The sequence below is a fragment of the Theobroma cacao genome, chromosome 2, assembly GCF_000208745.1.
Source record: "Theobroma cacao cultivar B97-61/B2 chromosome 2, Criollo_cocoa_genome_V2, whole genome shotgun sequence".
In the NCBI taxonomy this organism is placed as follows: Eukaryota; Viridiplantae; Streptophyta; class Magnoliopsida; order Malvales; family Malvaceae; genus Theobroma; species Theobroma cacao.
Window position 1 is genome coordinate 6,419,224 of NC_030851.1, and position 24,427 is coordinate 6,443,650.

Here is a 24,427-nt window from a genome sequence, read left to right on the forward strand (position 1 = left end):
ACAATTTAATACCGTCAATAACGCAAGCAATTCATGCTTAAATGAGAAGTTAAGGATTGATGTGGCAATTATATACTTAGATGGAAGAGAATTGAATACCCATCTCCGAAATAAGAATAGAATTGAATGACCTTATTTGAGAATAAAGATTTTTAAGTGTCTTTGAGAAAAATTTCCACTTTATATGGACGCAGCATATCTAATTATTTTTTTAAAGGTAGTTTTTATTATCAAGTAACTGATTATAATCTAAAGACAATTTTATGACCTATTACATAATAAGAAGAAAGATGAACCCTAGAATATATTAGTGCTAAGACTGGGGGATATCTAACACTTGAAAACAATACACTAACGCCCCATCACTCGTCAAGACTTGGTTCTCCCCCCACAATCCAACGTATATCATGATTTTCTTATTGTTGCGTCTGTTCAAATTGTTTGTCTGTGGATGTCTTTGTTCTATTTAGGTGGAAATTTTGTTCTACTGAGTATTTTATTCCCTGCTATGTCCGTGGTTCATTATTTTTTAAGACAATGAAGTTGTATTTCTATTAATGAATCTCTTGATGATTGAGAAAAAAAAATTACATCTATTAAAATTTCTCATATATTAAATTCTCTACTGACATTTTAGTGGAAAAAATGTCCCCGTTACGCACGCTTTTGATTTTGAGGTTTAGGAAGAGCAATGGTCTACAAGCACATCATTGGTAGCCTGGGTGTGGGATTTGTATGGAAAGGATAGGATTCTTGATGTAGCCGATAAGAACAAAGTAAGGACTTTGATAGTAAGCAGATGGCATGTGGTTGATGGTTGGGTTGTGGTGTGCCCATCCAAATCACAATTTAATACCGTCAATAAGGTAGGTAATTTAGGCTTAAATGAGAAGTTAAGGACTAATGTGGCAATTATATGCTTATATGGAAGAGAATTGAATACCCATCTCTGGAATAAGAATAGAATTGAATGACCTTATTTTGAGAATAAAGATTTTTTAGTGCCCTTGAGAAAAATTTTTGCTTTATATGGACGCGGCATATCTAGTTATTTTTTTAAAGGTAGTTTTTATTATCAAGTAACTAATCATAATCTAAAAGATAGTTTTATGACCTATTACATAAAAGAAGAAAGATGAACCTCACAATACACTAGTGTTAAGATTGGGGATATCTAGCACTTAAAAACAATACACTAACGCCCTATCACTCGTCAAGACTTGGTTCTCCCCCACAATCCAACGTATATCATGATTTTCTTATTGTTGCGTCTGTGTCGTAATGTGTGGGTCCGGGAACCCAACCTCTAAACCCGAGTGAAAACTCTAAAACTAGGAATCACCACCAATCTTTTTTTTTTACTAGGTGCGATTGGTCATCTAATGACTCAATTCTAATAGACGAAGCCTTAAATTAATTTTAAGTCTGTCGAAGAGAACCTTAAACTGGTCTACGATTTTCTAGATCTAGGCTCGGGAGTACGGTTACACCCGGAGAATGATTAACACCCCTAGGACGCCCATTCCATGAACGGTAACATTCTTAGATTATCCTATTAGGCTTTAATTTTTAATTTCACTATATTTTCTTAGTTATTATTCTCTTATTTTATCTCCTATTTAACCTAAAATGGAATGCAAATGTGAGGTAAGATGAAATGCATGGTGTGGGATAAAAATGTGTCGGATGAATAACTTTTTATCGAGGATATTCTCCCGGATCCACCCATCATACTGGTGGGATCTGAGGTATTCTCTCACCTAGGGAATTATTCGAGAAATTCGCCTTCGCAAATTTGATGAATAAATCCCGTCATCGGGGTTATCGTACGTTTTTATTTAAAAATAATATTTTCATGAATATGAACCTATTACAAGCAAAAACCTTTTTATTAAAGATGTTTCCCGAGCCCTCCCATTATACTGGTGGGACTCAGGGACATCTTTTCACCTAGGAAACTTTTCGAGAAATACTCGTCTTTGCAAAATCTTGGAAAAATCCCATCATCGGGGCTTAAACTCGAAAACAAAAATATTTATATGCAATGATATGCATGATGCAACATATATATGTGCTATGCTAATGCAATTATCTATTTTATTATTTTTTTTGTCATTTTTTATTATTTAATTATTATTTTCATTTTATTTCATATTATCATATTTTTTATTTTTTTTATTCTCCTATATATATTTTTTATATTCTAAGTTTCTCCTATATATTCATTGATATTTCTTATCTTATTATTTTTACATAATATTTATTAATCTATACCTTATACCATTAGATATTTAATACTTGATTTTATTGTCTTGGATTTTCTTTATTAATAGTTTTTATTATTTGTCTATTTTATGTCATGGATATTACCTTTTCACAAATTTATTATATACATATTTGAATTATCATTATTATTATTTTTTCTTCTTTTTTTATTTATTATTTATTTATTATTTTTTTGAATGATTTTGTGTTGTTAAATTTTTACTTATAAAAATTTTGGAATCTCGAAATCGAAGCCCTCTCATCATGCTGGTGGAGCCTTAATTCGGATTCCGAACCTATGAAAAATTGGTCCGGGATTGCAACTTCTTGCGTCCCGACCAATCATCCCATCATCGGTATTAAATTAAACAATTTTGTTGATAATTCTTTATCTTATCCTAATTTCATTCTCTCTTCATCTATATCCCTCTCCATTTTATATAAAGCCCCCTTTTTTTAATATTTTCATATTTTTGTTTCATTACATTTTAATTCTAATTCTTCCTAATTTATTCTCATTCCTATGGTTTCTATATACATTGACATAACTATGTATCTTATGAATATATTCCACATTTCATCCTTTCCCACACTTATATTTTTTCTAAACAATATTCTAAATCCAAATATGTGCATATATTATTAATCTAAATAAATCTATTTCTACCATTCAATGTTTACTTTTCCTATACTTACTACTTAAATAAATCTATTAATCTTTTTAATAATTAAATGTTTATTTATTTCTCTATATATTTTATGCTTGGACCTATTTTTATAGTTAAATAACTATTTCACCAGATTTTATTATTATTTATTATATAATCAAATATATATACTCTTATATTTTTTTATCTACTCTCATTTTTTATCATCATTCATTCATTCATTTTTTTTGTATCATTAAACATCCTATTTTATCCTCATCTATTTTTTTAAAATTTTTATTTTCTAATATTTTTTTTTAATTTCCATTGCCAAGCACAACCACAAAATCAAAACATAAAAATAAGTGTATACCTTCAGTGGGTTAACAGTAGCCCAACACGATCGGCCTGGCCCAAGTGGTCTGCCTCTCAAAGCCCATTGTCCAACCCCTGGTCCAACAGCCCCCAAATGCCTAAAACGACATCATTTCACTCTAACCCTAACTATAAAATCCTTTTTTTCTTTCATCTCTCCCCATTTTCCCTTTTTTGTTTCTCTCTCTACCCGCCGGATTATCTCTTCTCTCTCTAAAAATCTCACCTTTCTCTCTCACACTAATCTTTCTTCACCGGCCACCGCCCAAGATCAGCATCACCGCCGACTACCCTGACTGGCCTTCCCTCCTTTCACCGATCAGCACTACGACCCAAGCTTCCTAACCCAAAATCCCTATATCTGTCCCCAAAACAACCACCGATCTGCTCTCCCTTCACTGTCGGCGGCTAACCCGAAGCAAACCTCCCTCCTTTCGCCGATCATCACTAAGACCCAAGCTTCCTAACCCAAAATCCCTATATCTTTCCCCAAAACAACCACTGATCTGCTTTCCCTTCACCGCCACCTTCCTTGCGCTGACGCCATTTCCTAATCGAACTCTTCTCTCTCATCCAACGAAGGCACAAAATCTGGGCTTCAAATCCCCCCACCGACAGCACAAAACCCCCAATATATATCCCCTCCAAATGTCCCTAAAACAAGCTAAAGAAAATCCCCCAAAAACAACTACTACTTACTCTCCTTGTGTATTTTTTTTATTTTTTTTGGTATTTCTTTAGTTGTGGATTGGTTGTTCTTGGTTGCTAGAAGGTCTAGGGTATTTTTTGATTGCGATTAGGTATTTTGGTTGTTGAAATCTTGGGTTTTTTTTTATTGCCTAGCTTGATTTTTGGTTTATTTTTCTCCCGGGTTGCTACAGTGCCCCCTTTATGCTGGGTTGAAGGGGGCACACTCCACTACTCTGCCAGACGTACTACTTTTTTTATAAAAAAATTTTATATTATAATTATTTTATGATTCTTAATTAATTAAAATTTTATTATTTATTATATATATTTTTCTTTGTTTTTTTTTTTCGATGTCTACAGTCTGTTCGGATTGTTTGTTTATGGATATCTTTATTCTATTTAGGTGAAGAATTTTATTCTATTGGGTGTTTTATTCCCTGCTATAAGAATACAATTCTCATTTTTATCTGTGGTTCATTAATTTTTAAGATAATGGAGTTGTATTTCTATTAATGAATCTCTTGATGATTGAGAAAAGAAAAACTGACATCAATTAAAATTTCTCATATATTAAATTCCTTCCTGATTGTAATATAGAAAAGAATGTCCCCTCAGACACGCTTTTGATTTTGAGGTTTAGGAGGAACCATGGTCCACACGCACTGGCAAATTACTAGTTGGCTCTTCAAACATGATGGGTCAGTGTGTCTATGTCTTTATGAGTTCTTTTTCGGTCTTTGACATGAAAATTTTCTTTTTACTTTTATAGGTTAAATTCGGTGGAGAAATTTAGGAAAGGTTCAAGGTTTGTGCAATTTTGTTAAAATCTAATAAATTAAAATTAAAATTAATACATAGATAAATTTATGAGAAGATCAATAATATATAAAATTTTAACTCCTCTAAGATTGGAGGGACGGGAACAGAGCAGTTCCTGATCGTAAAATTAAGAAATTAATGCTAACAAATCTGTTTATTTGTTTTTGGATAATAGGACGTGTAAACTTTTTTTTTTGCTCATTTACTATATTAACTATTAATTTCTCATATTTTTGTTTTTCATTGTTCCTTCAACCATGGATACATACTAAGACCATACGGAGCCATTTTTCCATTTTCTATATCTTAACTTGAGGAACTTCTATTTATTTCTTGACATTGGAAACTTCGTTTGGTTATTCTCTTCGAGGTTTGGTAGGTTTTACATTTATTCTCTTCATATTTTTTAACATGGGAAACTTCGAGTGTTTATTCTCTTCAGAGTTTGGTGGGTTTTACATTTATTCTCTTTCATATTTTTTTTTTTCTGATCAAGTTAATGGGAGAGATGAGCAAATATATTTTTTTTCAAAAAAATATTTATGTAATATCGGATCTCATTTTTGTTCTCATTCACCATATTAACTATTAATTTCTCATCATTTTTGTTTTCCATTGTTCCTTCAACAATCAATACATACTAAGGTCATATGGAGCTACTTTTCTATTTTTCATAACTTGACTTAAGAAACTTCTGTTGATTTCTTGACATGAGAAACTTTGTCGGATTACTCTCTTTGGGGTTTGGTGGGCTTTACATTTATTCTAGTCTTGAAATCGTGAGAACACCGTGACTTCCCCGCCAAGACCGATTAAGTTCAAACCGCGTAACATTGGAATTGGCGTAATTGCCACTCATATTACCAATAATTTAAGCAACCTTTGATGCTAGCTGCGAGCTAGTACACGATTAAATGGAAATGGAGTTAAGAAAGATTTCACTGACCTTTTGTTTGATCGGCTTAGCTCTATTCCCGCATACGGGTGCTAAAGATTCATTCCCAGAGAAAGTAAGTTATCATGAGAGGGTAGGTACTGTTATTGCAGTACTTGCACCAAGCCCCAATATTCAGTTATCTAGCAATGCAACTATCGTTGTTTTTCCAACTACAACAGCTGCGCATGCACCAAGTCCAACTCACTCGCAAGATTCACCACAAGCCTTCCTAAACGTTCACAACGCTGCTCGTGCGGCTGTTGGCGTTCAGCCCATGACTTGGGACAATAGCGTGGCAGTCTATGCGATAGACTATGCCAACCAGAGGAGTAATGACTGCAAGCTTTTGCATTCAGGAGGGCCTTATGGTGAGAATCTTGCAATGAGCACCGGTAACCTTTCTGCAACTGATGCTGTGGAAATGTGGATCGATGAGAAAACCGATTATGACTTGAAATCTAATACCTGTGCTTCAGGCCATACGTGTGGCCACTATACTCAAGTGATCTGGGCTACTTCAACTCGTCTTGGATGTGCAAAAGTAGGATGCGGTCATGGGGGTACTTTTGTTGTTTGTAACTATGATCCTCCGGGTAACTTTGTTGGCGAGCGTCCAACTGATTGGAATCAATCTATCATTGGAGTAGTCGCACCAAGCCCTGATTCTGCGCCACATTTCTTCCCTTCGAAAGAAAGAAAGGACATGAAAGGATTAGTGGTGGGGGTAGTCGTTGGAGCTTGGGCTTTGATTCTTGGCCTAGGTTTCATTTGGTTCATTTCGAGGAGAAAAAGACACAAGGACAACAAATTAGATGATCACATAAATGATGTCTTCTTTGCCGGTGGGTTTCAAACTGGAATTGGACCTAAGAAATTTTCCCTCGTAGAATTAGTTAAAGTGACAAGTAAGTTCAAAGATGAACTAAAACTAGGAGAGGGAGGGTTTGGTGCAGTTTATAGAGGGTATTTAAGGGAGTTGGATACCTATGTTGCTGTTAAGAGGGTTTCAAAGGCCTCTAAGCAAGGAATCAAGGAATATGCATCTGAAGTGACGATCATTAGCCGATTGAGGCACAAGAATCTGGTCAAGCTTATTGGTTGGTGTCATGAAAAAGGGGAACTGATACTGGTTTATGAGTTCATGGCCAATGGCAGCCTAGATGCTCATCTTTTCAAAGGCAAAAGCTTATTGACCTGGGAGGTGAGATTTAAAATTGTGCAGGGCTTAGCATCAGCTTTGTTCTATCTACATGAGGAAGGAGATCATTGTGTGCTACACAGGGATATAAAAACTAGCAACGTTATGTTAGATTCTAGTTTCAATGCTAAACTTGGGGATTTCGGGTTAGCTAGGTTAGTCGATCATGGAAAGGGGTCACGAACCACTCTGTTGGCCGGGACTATGGGCTATATGGCACCTGAATGTGTTTCTTCAGGAAAAGCTAGTAAGGAATCAGATATTTACAGCTTTGGAGTTGTCGCATTGGAAATTGCATGCGGTAGAAGATCAATAGAGCCCAAATATGAAGAGTCTCGGGCCGCATTGGTGGCCTGGGTGTGGGACTCTTATGGAAAGAAAAGGCTGCTTGATGTGGCAGACGAGAAATTGTGTCTGGACTTTGATACTAAACAGATGGAATGCCTGCTAATGATTGGACTGTGGTGTGTCCATCCAGACCACAATTTAAGACCTTCGATAAGGCAGGCAATTCAGGTCCTTAATTTTGAGGCTTCATTGCCAAATCTTCCAGGTACGAGGCCTACTCCCATGTATGATGTAGCTACGGCTACTGGACTTAGAGCAAGTGAACCATATTTTTCTACTTTGACTATAACAGTCCCGCGTTAAATTGATTAATTAGTTTGTGTAACCAAATTTACCTGTCACAAACTTTTCTCTTTTCTCTTTCTAAAATTAGATTTGGTGGTACAATTACGTGACAGCATTTTTCCATGGAAACTATGCCACATTATATTATTGGCGGATGAATTGATTGTTGCTTGAAATCTTTACATAGGAATTTCTTGTGCAGAAGAGATGAGGGACTTTTGTAAAGGAGAGTAAATTAACTTTCTTGTTGCTTGTCTAATTAATGCCCTCAACTTTAGAAAACTTTAAATCTAAAAATTTTAGTGCACATGCAAATGGAAAATATAAAACCATAAGCCATTGAGAATTTTTTTTGAAGATAGAATCTGAATATTGTTGAGAGTTTCTTGTGATAGCTAGGAAGAGTTAATCTTACTAATAAGTAAAAAGATTGTGTTGGAGGTGACTTGACAAAAAAACTAGAACAGTTCCTAAAATATTGAGTGATGTGATAAGTGATGATAAACAAAGAGTAGAGAATTAGTAGTAAAATGAGCCAAAGAAAATGTACAAAATAGATAAGGGTAGAGTAAGACAGGGAATAGGAAGGAAAAGAGTTAAGTAGAAGAAAGCTTAAATGTGAAAGTTTATTTACCTTTATCGAGGAAATCTTATTCCATCTTGAATAAATTAACAAAAATCTATATAGAGAGCAAGAAGAACTAATTACTCAATAATACGTTTTAATGCACATAATGAGTAATAGTTATTGAAAAGTGTTATATATATATTAAAATTTTTTTAAATTAATACTTTTGGGATCATAAAAATTTATTAATTAATTGAGATATTATTTAATCAATAAATTATTACTTTATTAATTTATACATTAATTATTAAAAAAATAATTTGTCAAAGTACCATAAAACTTCTATAAATTAGTATTCAATAAATTAATAACTTCGATTAAATAATTCATTTAGTATTAATTTATATAAGTCTTACTATATCTATTAAATAACACTTATAGGAAAGAGTTTTAATGTACATAATGAATAACAATTGAAACCCTATTATATAGCTATTGAAAATATTGAATTTTTTTAATAGATGGTCATGAAATATGTATCGAGTTTTGTTCTCGAGTAAAATGAAAGGGTAAAAAGCAAAAGACGAAAAATGTCCTTGAAGTTTAGGAAAATATTAAGAAAAACATTTTCTAATTACATTCATATTTGAATCATTAAATCAAACTCTCTAAATCATTCTAAAGTAAATTTAATCTATGAATTATACCACTTACTTCAAGTTATTTTTACCACTATTCACATGATATACGTTTCGTTGTTCCAATTACATTTTTGTATAGCATTATTGAAACCATTTATTTAAAACAAGATAAAGGGAATAAGTGTATAAGAATTAGATTGCATGGGCAATTAGTGATACCATATCCAACATGTATACATTAGTACTAAGACAATCAATCTCCAATGGCCGCCTTATGCTTTCCCTATTTTTTTTAACTATGCCAATTCTGATTAATTATAAGCAAAGTCTGACAACTTGGTCATAAACGATTTTACCAACAAATGCTACAAAGGAGAAAAACATAAAAACCTTTTAACGTGGGCCCGAAGATGCTCCCTATTTTTGACGGAGACCATTGGCTTGATAGAAAGTCTTTGCAAATTGCAACCACCCAGCACTCCTCCACATGTACTAGCGAGGATTGGCCGTTGGGCCAAAGACATTTGGCCTTGCCGTTTGCAAGTCAAGTTCGAAGACGAAGATCTTGTCTTCCCCGCGTCCATGTTCAACGCTTGCCAACATGATTAATTGTTATTATTAATATTCCGGTTTTCAATTAAATTTTTGTTTTAAAATATTTTGAAATAATGTTTATTTTTCCAAATTGGAGAACATCTTTTCAGTGTTATCTTTCCTTGGCTGATTTTAGTTGAAATCTTCTAACATATAATTTTAAAAGCGAAAATTACAAAATAAAGAACAAAATGTTACATTTTTAAAATTTCGTGTCATTTAAAAAAAGTATATTCAATTTAGAATGAAGAAAATATTTACTTTTTTTATAATTATTACTATTATTATTATGAAATAAAATGACGCTTTTCTTACACCTTGCTAGAAAACGTGTAATAAGTTGTGTCGAATGATGCTTTTATTGAATGGATCAACCAATGCTTTTAAGATTTTTACTAACAATCTTTTACTATTTTATTTTTCTTTAATCAAATTTATATATTAATAATAAAAATATATAATAGAAAATTAAATCAACCTTGATTAAAAATGAATAAATGCCTTTCTATAACCCTATATGACTTCAAATATTATATAATGTCCTACGTAAAAGTAACTTAAATCATGCTTATTGTTCTACAAAAAAGATTATATTTTTAAATTTTTTTACTTTTCAAAGATATTATTTATTTTTTATTTTAAAAAGAAAATAATAAATAGTGAGAATAACAATCAAATGATACTTTAAGTTTTTAATATTATAATAAATATCTATCTTGTAGACACTTAATTTTATGTGAATATAAAATAAATTTTACTTTAAAAAAAAAGGAGGCATGAAATAAGAGAGTGGGAAGATCGAGAAGAGTATTTAGTTAATTCAAGTTTCAAAATTTTTACATAAGGAAAATATTTAAATAACAAAATTTTAATCGGATGATGAATGGAGTAAACTTATTATTAGATGCTAAGGAAAGTGAGAAAATAAATAAGATAGGAACTCAATTAGTCAACCTCGCTTTTTATAAATCAGTATAAATGATATGTTTTTGTTTATATAATATAGCATTAGAATAAATAATATTAAGATTTTCAAAATTTCACTTACGTTCAAGGATGCCCATAAGAGTCGAAATAATATTAACAAGCAACGTTATGTTAGATTCTAGTTTCAATGCTAAACTTGGGGATTTCGGGTTAGCTAGGCTAGTCGATCATGGAACGGGGTCACAAACCACTCTGTTGGCCGGGACTATGGGCTATATGGCTCCTGAGTGTGTTTCTTCAGGAAAGCTAGTACGGGAATCAGATGTTTACAGCTTTGGAGTTTGTCGCATTGGAAATTGCATGCGGTAGAGAATCAACAGAGCCCAAATATGAAGGGTCTCGGGGCCGCAATGCTAGCCTGGGTGTGGGACTCATATGGGAAGAAAAGGCTGCTTGATGTAGCAGACGAGAAATTATGTATGGACTCTGCCACTACACAAATGGAATGCTTGCTGACCAAGTTATGTAGATCACCGCCAAGCAAATGCAGCTATGGCTTCTGGAGTTAGAGCAAGTGAGCCATATTTTTCTACTTTGACTATTACAGTCCCGCGTTAAATTGATTAATTAGTTTGCGTAACCAAATTTACCTCCCACAATCTTTGCTCTTTCTAAAAATAGATTTGGTGGTACAATTAAGTGACAGCATTTCTCTATGGAAATTATGCCACAATACATTAGTGGGCGCATAAATCGATTGTTGCTTGAAATCTTTACATAGGAATTAATTTCTTGTGCAGAAGAGACAAGGGACTTTTGTAGATGAGATTAAATCAACTTTCTTGTTGCTTGACTAATTAATGCCTTCAACTGTAGAAAACTTTAAAATTTTAAACTTGCTCATAAACGATTTTACCAAAATAAAAAAATGGTACATAGGAGAACAATAAAAAATACTTTCTAACGAGGGCCCAACTCTGCTCCCTAGTTTTGACGGGGACCCTTGACTTGATGCAAGACTAAAAAGGTCTTTGCAAATTGCGACCACTCTTTATAAAACACTTAGTTAAAGCAGCCATGATCGCTACTGGACCAAGACTTGGTCTTCACCGTGCAAGTCAAGTAGGAAGATCTATATTTTTAAATAATGTTTATTTTTTATTTAAAATGAAAAATAAAAATATTTAATTAAACATAATAAAAATTAAATTTTTTAAAAAATTTAATAATTAAAGAACTTTTTTGAATATTATACCAAATTAAATCAATCTTGATTAAAAATAAATAAATATTTATATATATATTTATATATATATATTATATATATATATAATTCACTTCAAATATAATCATTCTATGTAAAAGTATTATAATCATGCATTATTGTTCTCTAAAAGAGATTATATTTTTAAAATTTTTATATTTCAAAGATTTTATCTATTTTTATTCAAATAGATTTTTTTTTGCTTTCAAAAGCAAATAATAAATATTAACAATAGCAATCAAATGATAGTTAATTTAAGTTTTTAATATTCTAATATATATCCGTCTAGTAGACACTTAATCTTATGCAGATACAAAATAAATTTTACTTTAAAACAAATGAAGACCTGAAATAAGAGAGTGGGAAGATTGAGATGATTATTAATAAAGTTAATTAGAGTTTTAGAATTTCTACATCAGCAAAATTGAAATAATCAGATGATAAATAGAGTGAACTTAGTATTAGATGTTCAAGAATAGAGCAAAACAAAAAACAAAACAAACCAAAAGATGTTTAAGAAAGAGATAAAATAAATGAGATAGGAACACAATTACTCAACCTCCCTTTTTATATACGAGTATAAATGTTTTTTGTTTATGTAGTATAGTATTAGAATAGATAATTAATTAATGTACCTTCAAGGATGTTAATGAGAGTCGAAATCATGAACAGCTAAGTCTACTTCCATCATTCTGATTCCACGTTCAAATGCGTGGAAAAGATTACTTTTTTGTTGGTCTAGAGTCTTCCCATTTTTTTTTTTTTTGATTAAATGGGAATCTCATCGGAAAATGAATCAACAAGGTAATCCCATCATTCAAAACATATAGAGGTACATCCTTAAAGTTCAAGAAATAAAAGAAACCAGATTAAGTATTATTTGTCCGGTGCGTATGCTTTAGTCCATGACGTTACGTGTTTGAAATGTGAAACCACTCAAGTGGCCTTCCTCATTTCAAATGGAATAATACTATAGGAGTACTATATATTTATTGTTTTGAACAAGAAGACCCAACAATCACCACTTTGCAGCATCCTTCTTCAGTCCTCACCCTGGTAAATTATGGAAGCTCAAAATGCTGAGAGCTTTTATCTCAAATCTGGAAAACCTACATCTCTCTTCATATTCTGCATCCTTCTTTTCGGTTTACTTCCTCTCTCAAAGGCAACAACCTATGATAACACCAATTTCAATTTCACCGCCTTCGACCCAAATGTGCATGGAATAGTTTACGAAGGTGATGCATCCCCATCAGACAACGGAATCCAACTCACCTTTAACCTAAGGGACAAGGGTCTAAATGGAAGTTGTGGTCGGGCCACGTATTACAAACCAATGCACCTTTGGCACAATTCATCCGGGAAGGTCGTACTTGCAGACTTCACTACTCAATTTTCTTTTGTCATAGATTCCCTCAGGAATAGTTCAAAGGCTGATGGGTTTGCGTTTTTCCTTGCTCCTAATGGGTCAAAAATCCCACCTTATTCAGGAGGCGGCCTCTTCGGGCTCGAAAATATCGATCCGACCTACATTAACTATAGATTTGTTGCAGTGGAATTTGATACGTTTACCAATAATTGGGATAACGCGATGTCAGATCACGTGGCCATTGATCTCAACACTGTCCAGAAGTCTCTTACCTCTCGCCCATGGTGGTGGAGTGATACTGAAAATGGGGGAAAAGTTGATGCTTTCATCAGTTACAACTCGACGACAAAAAACCTGAGTGTTGTTTTGCTTGATACCGATGATTATACTCTTAAAAATTCAACTAGTCTTTCTACTATATTGGATTTTAGCATATATTTACCAGAATGGGTTACGTTTGGCTTCTCAGGAACCACTGGGGCTTTGTTTGAGATACATACTATTTATTCCTGGAATTTCAGCTCTAGCTTGCCAGTTGCTACAAATAAAAGCTATCAAACCAATCCTCCAACACCAGCACCTGCAGCAGCAACGAATTCAACAAGTCCTGCAGACAACCCCAGAAAAAAGAGCAGGACATGGCTATGGGTTATTTTGGGGGTTGCCGGTGGCATTTTTGCTTTGCTTTTAGTTTTGACTCTGGTTTGGTTTTTCTGCTGGAGGGAAAAGTACAGGGGCAAGGAAGTGGAAACGGAAATGGTGACAGCACCTAGGAAGTTTTCCTGCAAGGAATTGAGATTTGCAACCAGTAATTTTGCTGATGAAGGTCTGCTTGGGGAGGGAGGTTTTGGTAAGGTTTATTTAGGCTTTTTGAGGGACATGAATTGCAATATTGCTGTCAAAAAGACAACTCCACAATCTCAACAAGGGGTGAAAGAGTATGCATCAGAAGTGAAAACTATTAGCAGGTTGAGGCACAGGAATTTAGTCCAGCTCATCGGTTGGTGCCATGACAATCAGGAGTTCCTCATTGTCTATGAATTTCTTCCAAATAAGAGCCTTGACTACCACCTATTTAGAGAACCATGCTTGTTGACATGGGAGAAGAGATACAAAATTGCTATGGGCTTGGCCTCAGCATTGTTCTATCTACACGAAGAATGTGAACAATGTGTGCTACATCGAGACATCAAATCAAGTAATGTTCTCCTGGATTTAAGTTTCAATGCCAAGTTAGGTGACTTTGGCCTGGCTAGACTTGTTGAGCATGGACAAGGGTCACAAACAACGATTATGCTTGGGACTGATGGCTATGTAGCACCAGAATGTCTTGAGACATTCAAAGCCATTAAGGAATCAGATGTATACAGCTTCGGGGTTGTTGCGTTAGAAATAGCCACTGGAAAGCAGGCTATTGCTGTAATAGATAGAAATGGCAAGAGACTCAAAACTAAACTTGTGGAGTGGGTTTGGGAACTGTATGGGAGAGAGAGTATTTTTGATGCAGCAGACCCACGGTTGTCTGACAATTATGACAAGGAACAAATGGAACGCTTGATCTTAGTTGGGCTGGCTTGCGCTCATCCAAACTACTTTGCCCGCCCATCAATAACGCAGGTCGTTGATATCCTTGGTTTCAAAGCTCAAGTGCCCGTGCTGCCACTGGATATGCCAGTTCCAACTTACATTGCAGCACATCAAGCCACTATTGCTGGATCTTCTGCGTCGAGTTCATCCCAGATCAGTGCCTCCAACAGAAGCCAAGCCCAATTTTCAGGCACTAGTTCTACTAGTGATTCCTCGAAGGTTGGAACAGGTACTCCAGCTACAAATACAAAATGACCTTTGCATAAAATATTTAGGCTGAATGGCACATCAAGCCGCAAGGTAAAAGCCGGAAGTATTTGCTCTGTGAGTTCTTGGTAGTTAATTAAGTCTATGTATTTGTAGCGTTGATTCATATTTTCATTGATGCCTCGTTGCATCCAAGAATTCTCCGATTTGTGTATTGTTCTTTTCGTACTGATTCGTGCTGGATTAGGCATATGGTAAATGCTCTGTGCAGCTATTGACCAGCCCATTTAGAAAGGTAGTTGGTTCGTGTCCCAACCTTGAGGGAGAGAGTAGTGTTGTTCTTGTGTTTTGTAATGGTTTTCAGATTATAATGTTTACCTTGATGGTTAATAAAAGTTTAATCTACTTACTGATATGTCATAAATCGAACAGAGCAGCTGAGGGTCAACCGCCAAACTGTAACTAGTATTCAACCAGTTAGAACTTGGAAGAAGGACCAGGAGACAACAGCAAAAGCGGATTTAAGAATATTGGTTTTGCTTATTCATTAAAGACTGAATTGTTTTCAATTTTACAGTTAGAACAAGAATAAAAGCAGGGGCATTATTGAATTTCATGCAAACTAGAAATATAAAAGCGTATGGTAGCAATGAAAATGCATTTTAGAACAAAATTGTTTAAGCGGGTAAAAGTCAGATTTGGTGCTACATTATTTACAGTCTACGGAAACTATGCCGCAATACCTTATTGGCGCATGAATTGATTGTTGCTTGAAAATCTTTATATAGGAATTTCTTGTGCAGAAGAGACAAGGGACCTTTATAAAGGGGATTAAATTAACTTTCTTGTTGCTCAACGAATTAATGCCTTCAACTTTAGAAAACTTTTAAAATTTAATCCATTCGAAAAGACGTATCGAAAATTTAAAATCATAAGTAATTTAGGATTTTTCGAAGATAAATGTTAAATTTTGTCAAGGGGTTTTGTGATATGAAAAATGTAATATTGTAAATAAATAAAAAGATGTGTTCGAGATATAAGAGAAGAAAATTATAGCAGCTTTTGAAATATTAAGTATTGTAGCAGGTGATGATAAATATACTATAGAGAATAACTAAACAGGAAAGTAAGACAAAAAAATGTGAGGAAAATGTAAACAGCAGAGTAAGGCGGAAAATAGAGAGGAGTAAATTAAATAGAAGAAAATTTAAGAGGCAATATTTAGGAAGAATGAGAACTTAAATGTGAGTTTATTTGTCTCTATCAAAGAAATCTTATTCTATCTTTGAATGAATTGTAAAAAATTCTATGTGTAGAGTAGAACAAAACAATTATTGAAAAATAGACTTTAATACACATAGTAAATAACAATTATTGAGAAGAGTTTCAATATATAATAGGTCTATTGAAAGAAATTTTGAATGAAAACACCCTTAAACATTTTGTGAAATTATTATTTAAAATTATTAAAAATTATAAATATTTTAAATAAATTATAAAAATTATTAATATGTTAATTCTAAATTATAAAATATTATTAAATGATTAATGAATTATTATGAAAAATATTTTTAAATTAATAATAATTTATTACTAAAAATATAGTTAATTAATACACAAGATATACAATTTCTCACACTTTTGCATGCTTGCCACATTGAGCGATACAAGATGTTGAGCACAGTTGATACTCCAAAGGAATTATCAGATCTCGGCCAAAAAATGAAAAGAATCAAAGCTACTAATTCTTTGAAGAATTATATTGCATGGCCATGGCCCATGGGCAATTAGTGCTACCGACAGCGGCTTAGTGTCACTGTGAGAAATTAATGTCGAAGGCCAATCTTTGGCAGTGTCGTTACTATAATACGAAGATATGTTTTTCGTGACCCTGTTAATCTAAGTAGATCATACAATTCATATAAGTCCGAGATCTTGATTAAGCTCGTATTAAGTCAAAAAGACATGAAAAGATGCGAATCGATTACGACCTTATCATGATTATGTTTAATACTTTTGATATGAGTATTTGATTTTCTATATTTAGTGCTGTGGATTACGATTTCTTTGTGTGTGATTGATATGAGAGCCGTATCCAAGACAATCATTCGCCGATGGCTGCCTTATGCTTTCCCCCAATTCTGATTATCAAGCAACGTCTGACAACTTTGTCATTAACGATTCTACCAAAAATTGGTGGGGAAGGAAAACAAATAAAAAAACCTTTTAACGTCGGTCCAACTCAGCTCCCTATGTTTGGTGGAGACCATTGACCTGATACAAGACTGAAAAAGTCTTTGCAAATTGCAATTGGCCATTGGGACAAAGACTTGGTCTTGACCGTGTGCAAGACTCCAAGTCGAGTATGGGTTATTTTTTATAAGATATTAGAAATGTACTCGTACATTGCACACGAATATTAAATATAATAATAATTTTAATTGGTTATAATTTAATATGAATTTTATATATATTCAAATATGATAAAGTAATTGATGTATGATTTTTTTTATTTAAAAAGTAAAAATATTTAATTTTTTAAATAAAAAATAAATTTTGTATAAAATTAAAACTTCAAAAATGAAATTATGAATTTGGGTCATCCAAGTTTCAAATATCGAGATAAGCACCGATTGATCAGCAACAACAACAACCCCACAAGTAAACAAAAAACAACGCAAGTTGGCAGAAAGGAAAAAAGAACTAGAAAGCAAAAAGAGGTTGAAGAAAGAATGCAATATCAAAACACGAAAGCAATGATAGACAATGGTACAGAAGACAACATACCTCGAGCCAAATAAACAAAAGTCATTTGAAAGCACAGATTAGCAATGATGGAGAATGGTATAGAAGGCACCAAACCTCAAGCTAAATAAACAGATGTCAAAAGCCATTTCAAAGCATAGATTAGGTAAGCTGTACAGGGAGATGTGAGCTTATGACAGGCAATTCTTTGAGAGCAGTAAAATTTGTCTATGAACTTTAGCTTACGCCATTGAATTTCATTTTGTATGTTTTTAATTATTTTTTTATCTCAATTATTGTCTTTATTTTAATATTCGACTAAATGAATTTAATTGGTCATTTCAAAAAGGTCAAAGACCCACAACATTTTTTTTTATTATTTTAGTAACTCATCACGTGACAACCTAATAAAATCATAACGTGGCCAAATATGGATCTAGCTTTAGATTTTTTTTTATATATGTTATAGATATTAATGGATCAATTGATTTTTTTAAGATTTAGTTTGAGTTATACTAACAATTTTTTACTATTTTATTTTTCCTTAAAAAATATATATACTAATAATAGAAGTAAATAATAGAAAATTAAATCAACCTTGCGATTAAAAATGAATAAATGTCTATATTAACCCAATATCACTTAATGTTCTATGTAAAAGTAATTAAAATCATGCATATTGTTCTCCAAAAAAGATTAGACTTTTAATTTTTTTTTATTTTTCAAAGATATTATTAATTTTGATTCAATTGGGCTTTTTATTTTTTAAAAGAGGAAATAATAAATAACAAAAATAGAAATCAAATGATACTTTAGACTGTTAATATTATCATAAATATTCATCTTGTAGACACTTAAATTTATGCGAATATAAAATAATTTTTATTTTTAAAAAAAGGAAGGCATGAAATAAGAGAGGGGAAATTGAGATGAGTATTTAGTTAGTTAGAGTTGTAGAATTTCTATATCAAAAAAATATTTAAATATAAAAATTTGAATGGGATGATAAATAGAGTAAACTTAATATTATAAGCTTAAAAAGGAGGTAAAATAAATGAGATAGGAACTCAATTATACATCAGTATAAAATATATATTTGTGTTCATATAAGAGAGCATTAGAATAGATAATTAATATTAAGATATTCGAAATTTCACATAGTTCAAGGATGTTAATAAGAGTCGAAATCATGAATAACTAAGTCTACTTCAAATCCTTCCTATTCCACGCTGCAACGTGTGGAGAGGATTGTGTAGCTGTCTTCCAGCTCTTCCTGGGATTAAATGGGAATCCTAATGAAATTAATCTTCAACCACTCTAACGGAATAGTAATACTAGTAGTGTGATAATAGTATATATCTATTGTTTCGACTTAACAATCATCATTTTGCAGCCTCCTTCCTCATTCCTGGCCCCGAAAATTATGAAAGCTCAAAATGTCGAAAGCTTTGATCTCGAATCTGGAAAACCTACATCTCTCTTCATATTCTGCATCCTTCTTTTCCGTTGAGTTCCTCTTTCAAAGCAAAAATCAATCATAACAGCCATTTCCATTATGGGTTGATAATTTTCCATTTTGATACCAAATAACGTCAGCTTTGATAAAGTTATTAAATTGAAATTCTTAAATCTTGAAAAAGTGAAAATTTGAAATGCAACTGATATGTGATTTATGCTAATTTAATCAACTTATTAAAAAATTTTCATTTCACTATGGTGACAAGAATTTTGATGGGACAGACTCTATTTTTAAAAGTTACCACAAAATTTTGACATGATTTAATCACAATTATAAAATCTTAACTTTAATTAAATACATTTGAATTCAATTAAAAATTTGTGATTGTAATTACATTGCGTTAAGATTCTGTAAAAACTTCATGAAAAAAAGTCCATGGGATCAAATTGGATGTGAAAATATCTGCTTCAAAATTTCATACTTCTTTTTCAAATTTCCTTCCCAATCTTAATTAGATCTTTACCATTCACCAACCAACAACCATATAACATCCCTTTATCAAAATCCAAATTTATTGTTTCAAAGTCTACTAAATTTCGGATTATAGAACTCTACATTTTTGGGAAGTAATATGGGATACTGGATTTTATTTTGAAAATTTTGACCAATTAAACAGGAGAAAAACATTCAAACAATGATCATTCTACATATAATTGGACAAAAACACCAAGGTCGACGAATGGGAACACCCAATTTTTAAATCTTGCCTTCTAATTAATGGCAGCAAACCGTGATGGACCTTTGAACAATGAGGGTATCATCCACTTGCTGCAATGAAAATTAATCATATATTAAATAATTAAAATGACTTGTAATATATTGTAGACTAAATTAGACTTTCTAGAAGATGCACTAAACCTGAGAAGATATGAACTAAACTAGACATGGTATTCAAGAAATCACAATGTTGACAAATGAAAGAGACAAAGCACTCTGACCAATAACGACCTTTTTTAGGTGAAAATGAGAACTTAGTAACTACAACCTCCCTGCCAAGTATGGCCATCTGCAGCTTGAAAATGGTAAGTCCTCAGTTATTGATGAACTCTCTCCTCTGTAAGCTCTTGACAATCACCGTTCTCTTTTGCCTGATCACTCCATACACAAACACCTTATCCTTCAACTTCACAAGCTTCTATCCTAATGATAACAACATAACTTATGAGAGATCAGCTTACCCTGCAAACGAAGTCATTCAGCTTACAACAAACCAGAGGGACGTTCTAATGACCGCAAGCGTTGGTCGAGCCACATACTCCAAAACGTTGCACCTCTGGGACAAGGCTTCCGGAAATCTCACGGACTTCAGCACCAGTTTCACCTTTGTCATAGATTCGCAGAACAGATCTGCTTATGGAGATGGGATTGCATTCTTTCTTGCACCTGCAGGTTCAAAAATTCCTGATAATGTCACGAAAGGTGGTACTCTTGGCCTTGCAAGTGATGGGATGGAACTAAACACAACAGTCAACAGATTTGTCGCGGTGGAGTTCGATATTTATAAAAACCCTTGGGATCCAGAGCATGAACATGTAGGCATTAATATCAACTCTATGAAATCTATGACTAATATAACATGGTGGGGTGATATCATGGCAGGGAAAACGAATGAAGCTTGGATTAGTTACGATTCTAGTACGCAAAATTTAAGCGTTGCCTTCACCGGATCTAGAAATAATACTAAGGTGATGCAGCACCTGAACTCCATTATTGATTTGCGGCTTTACTTGCCTGAACGGGTTACTTTCGGATTCTCTGCAGCTACTGGAAATGCATCCTCTCTACATCAAATTCCTTCTTGGGCTTTCACTTCAAGCTTAGAAATTGATAATAATATAACTGATCCGGAACCCAATCTTAACCGCAATAGAAGAGGGAAAAACAGGACAGGTTTGGCAGTAGGGTTGGGAGTTACCGGTGCTTTGGTTGGTGGAATGGTTTTGGTTTGGCTCGCTAGTCTGTACAGAAAGAAACTTGGGAAGGATGAAGAAGAGGGTCATGTCATTGATGAGGATATAGAAGATGAATTTGAAAGGGGAACGGGACCGAGGAAGTTTTCATATAATGAATTAGCTCACGCTACTGACAATTTTAAGGATGTGGGGAAGCTAGGACAGGGAGGGTTTGGAGCGGTTTATAAAGGATTTTTGAGGGATTCAAGCTACTATGTTGCTATCAAGAGGGTCTCGAGCGGATCAAAACAGGGGATAAAGGAATACGCATCAGAGGTAAAGATCATCAGTCGATTGAGGCACAGGAATCTAGTGCAACTCATCGGCTGGTGCCATGACAAAAAGGAGCTCCTGCTTGTTTATGAGTTCATGCCCAATGGCAGCTTAGATTCTCACCTCTTTAATGAAAATAGCTTATTGACATGGGAGGTCAGGTACAAAATTGCTCAAGGATTGGCCTCCGGATTGCTATACTTGCACGAAGGGTGTGAACAATGTGTGGTTCATAGAGATATAAAATCAAGCAATGTTTTGCTGGATTCTGATTTCAATGCCAAGCTTGGAGATTTCGGGCTAGCAAGGCTTGTAGACCATGCCAAAGGATCACAAACTACTGTTTTGGCTGGGACAGTGGGCTATCTGGCTCCGGAATGCCACATAGCAGGTAAGGCCAGCAAACAATCAGATGTGTACAGTTTTGGTGTCGTAGCTTTGGAGATCGCCTGCGGAAGAAAACCGATCGACCCAAAGGCCGGAGAAGGTAAAGTAAATTTGGTGCAGAGGGTTTGGGAGCTGTATGGAACAGGAAACCTGCTTGAAGCATGTGACCCAAGGTTACGTGGGGAATTTGTTAAGCAGGAAATGGAGCAACTGCTGATTATCGGACTATGGTGCGCACACCCAGATGAAAATTCTAGGCCTTCGATACAGCAAGCCATTCACGTACTCAATTTCGAAGCTCCATTGCCTATTCTCCCATCCAAGATGCCTGTGCCTACATATTATGCTCCTCCATTGAACGTTCCTGCATTTCCATTGTCCTACAGTGGCACTGATTCTGGAGGACAGCAAAACCAATTTTCAAGCTATACTTGTAGTACCAATTCCTCACAATTTACCACATCTTCAAGTTCTTCTGCATCTACATCTCTTTTGTCAGCTCGCCAAGTTTAAATTCATTTTATTTATTTCTTGTTAATTTTTCAATTGCTTATGTTGTCTCTTCCTAAAATCAATCCCTTTGTACTCATGATTTCTGGGAAGCTGACAATGTCAATTGTACTGTATTTTTCACGATTAATCCTTGCAGCATTTATCGAATTTCCCAAATGCTCAAACTACAATATGGAAGCTGAACTTACCATCTACAAAAACTACACAGTTAAATGATTAGTGCAAAATCGAAACATTACATTAAAAAGAAAGTTCATTTTGAAACTCTTTTTTCCTTAATGTCATTAAACAAATATATTAGATCAAAACAATAAAGTATCTGACAGTTTAATACTAGTCATTTTTCTTTTTCCTTTCCTTTTTATGGAATTAAACCCACATCCTTCATAATTAAACACTTATCTTTCCTCATATAAAGCCTTGGGAACTTGTTTAAATTGCCGAGCTCCATGGCTTGGGCTTGTAATTCTGGGAATAAGAGGCTTATCCATTTGGACACCTTAAATCGGAACTAGAAGTAAAAAGGTTAGAGCTGGAGGGTTGGAAGCAATCCTAGAAACTAGTAAAAAGGCTCTTTAAGGGACTAGCTAAAGCCATTATTTCTGAGAATTGAGTAGGGTCATCTACTGGATCCGGCTTAAGAAGGGACTAGCTAGCTAAAAAGCTTCAACCCTTTGATTCTGAGAATTAAAGAGGCTCATCTACTGGATCGACTTAAGAAAAGGGAATAGCTAGCTAAGAAGCTTAGAGCCGGATAACTAGTAAAAAGGCCTAGAGCCGGAAGCGATCTTGAGAAACCACTAACACCCAGGTGACAATCTCAATTACCTATTACTGAACAAAAGTTACGGAGTATTTCGATTTGGTTCACAACATAAGCTGGCTTAACAGAGCAATGGCCGCTGAACACCCGGAAGTGTGGGTTGGAGTCGGTAGGCTTTGGTGAAACCAACCTTCACCCAGGCAAAGGGGTGGGGTAATAGTGAAAGTCGAGCTTCTGGTCAAAGTCGTACCTCGCAACTCAATGTCTACCGGGCTCACGACACGAGGAGGACTTTGTCCAAACGCTTAGACTTAGCAAACAAACCTCACTTCTGGGAAAAAAATGACCATCGTTTTTGCTTACAATATACGGAATTATTTAGCCAGGCATGAATCATAGTATACGCCAGGTTTGAACTTACTTGATCAATTTCGAGTTGAAGTTAGTCAATTCCGTTGTCCTTTGTTTCCAATTATTATCCACTTTTGGGAGGCAACCCGATGTATTAATTTGCCAATCACCAGAGACTAACAAGAATCATGGTGATACATACTGTGTATTATAGGTTATAATCATTATAATTGTTAAAGCTATGGTTAGATTATATATCTATAATATATACATAATTAAGATTAAAGATTCAACTCTTTTATTATAATTTTATTCGAATATATATACTACTTAATTATTACATTTTTGGAATTATGAAAATTGTAAAACAAATCGATCAGTATAATTTTTATTCCACACAAGAGGTTTGGGTTAACTTAACAACAAATTATATGTGAAGGAAGGTGTTCACTAATATTCAAGGTCCCTTTTATTGCTTTTGTTGCAAAAAGATAAAATTTAAGAGGAAGGTTTTCAATATTGAATATAAGGTTTCTATTGTTGATTATGGTTCTTTTACTAGATTTTATTACACATTAGAAAGAAAGGCAATGCAAATTAACAAGAAAATAATCGGCGTCCCACTACCTAAATTAATGGTGACAGTAGCCAATAGTTGTATATAGAGTACCAAGTTGGCTTGTAAGACCCCGCAGCCCCCACCCACCCCCAATAATTTTTTTTAGAGTCATTTTCGATAATTATCATAGTTCAATTCGTCTCATCCAACTAATAGGCCACGTTTACATGTTTCAAGTTGTATCTCATGATCATTTTTTCATACAATAACTTCTTTTGTCTACGAATTTGTTGGATGACATTCATTCAATAGCCAATAAAACTAAGTGTTTAATTTTTATAAAGCAAATATTCTTTATGAGATATTACTGTTACATCCTACTTTTAAGAAATCTTTTCTGATTTATTAGCACCATAATTTTGAACTTGAACCGGGAGGAGAAATTGGGAATTTTCTTATTTTGATTTTTAAATCCATATTTAGTACTAATAAAGAAAGAAAAATAAACGAAATAAAACTACAAGTGAAGTAATATGAAACCAAATTGTATAGGAAAATTAAAATGGAATTAGTAATGTAGGTTTGATGAGATACTCAATGTTAGTCATAATTAATAAACATGGCTAGTTAAACAGGACTTAGGA

The 24,427-nt window shown here is 33.7% G+C and overlaps 3 protein-coding genes across 3 annotated transcripts; all 3 read left to right on the forward strand.

Moving 5' to 3' along the window:
• On the forward strand, positions 5,657–7,723 carry LOC18608176 (L-type lectin-domain containing receptor kinase IX.1). The gene has a single exon (XM_018114789.1). The coding sequence runs from the start codon at positions 5,711–5,713 to the stop codon at positions 7,580–7,582; it is 1,872 nt and encodes a 623-aa protein (XP_017970278.1). The 5' UTR covers positions 5,657–5,710; the 3' UTR covers positions 7,583–7,723.
• On the forward strand, positions 12,444–15,145 carry LOC18608178 (L-type lectin-domain containing receptor kinase IX.1). The gene has a single exon (XM_018114605.1). The coding sequence runs from the start codon at positions 12,622–12,624 to the stop codon at positions 14,767–14,769; it is 2,148 nt and encodes a 715-aa protein (XP_017970094.1). The 5' UTR covers positions 12,444–12,621; the 3' UTR covers positions 14,770–15,145.
• On the forward strand, positions 19,791–22,266 carry LOC18608179 (L-type lectin-domain containing receptor kinase IX.1). Its single transcript, XM_007042734.2, has one exon. The coding sequence runs from the start codon at positions 19,984–19,986 to the stop codon at positions 22,108–22,110; it is 2,127 nt and encodes a 708-aa protein (XP_007042796.2). The 5' UTR covers positions 19,791–19,983; the 3' UTR covers positions 22,111–22,266.

Coding starts and splice junctions, on each gene's coding strand:
- LOC18608176 (XM_018114789.1), top strand. CDS start 5,711: ATGGAAATGGAGTTAAGAAAGATTTCACTGACCTTTTGTTTGATCGGC.
- LOC18608178 (XM_018114605.1), top strand. CDS start 12,622: ATGGAAGCTCAAAATGCTGAGAGCTTTTATCTCAAATCTGGAAAACCT.
- LOC18608179 (XM_007042734.2), top strand. CDS start 19,984: ATGGCCATCTGCAGCTTGAAAATGGTAAGTCCTCAGTTATTGATGAAC.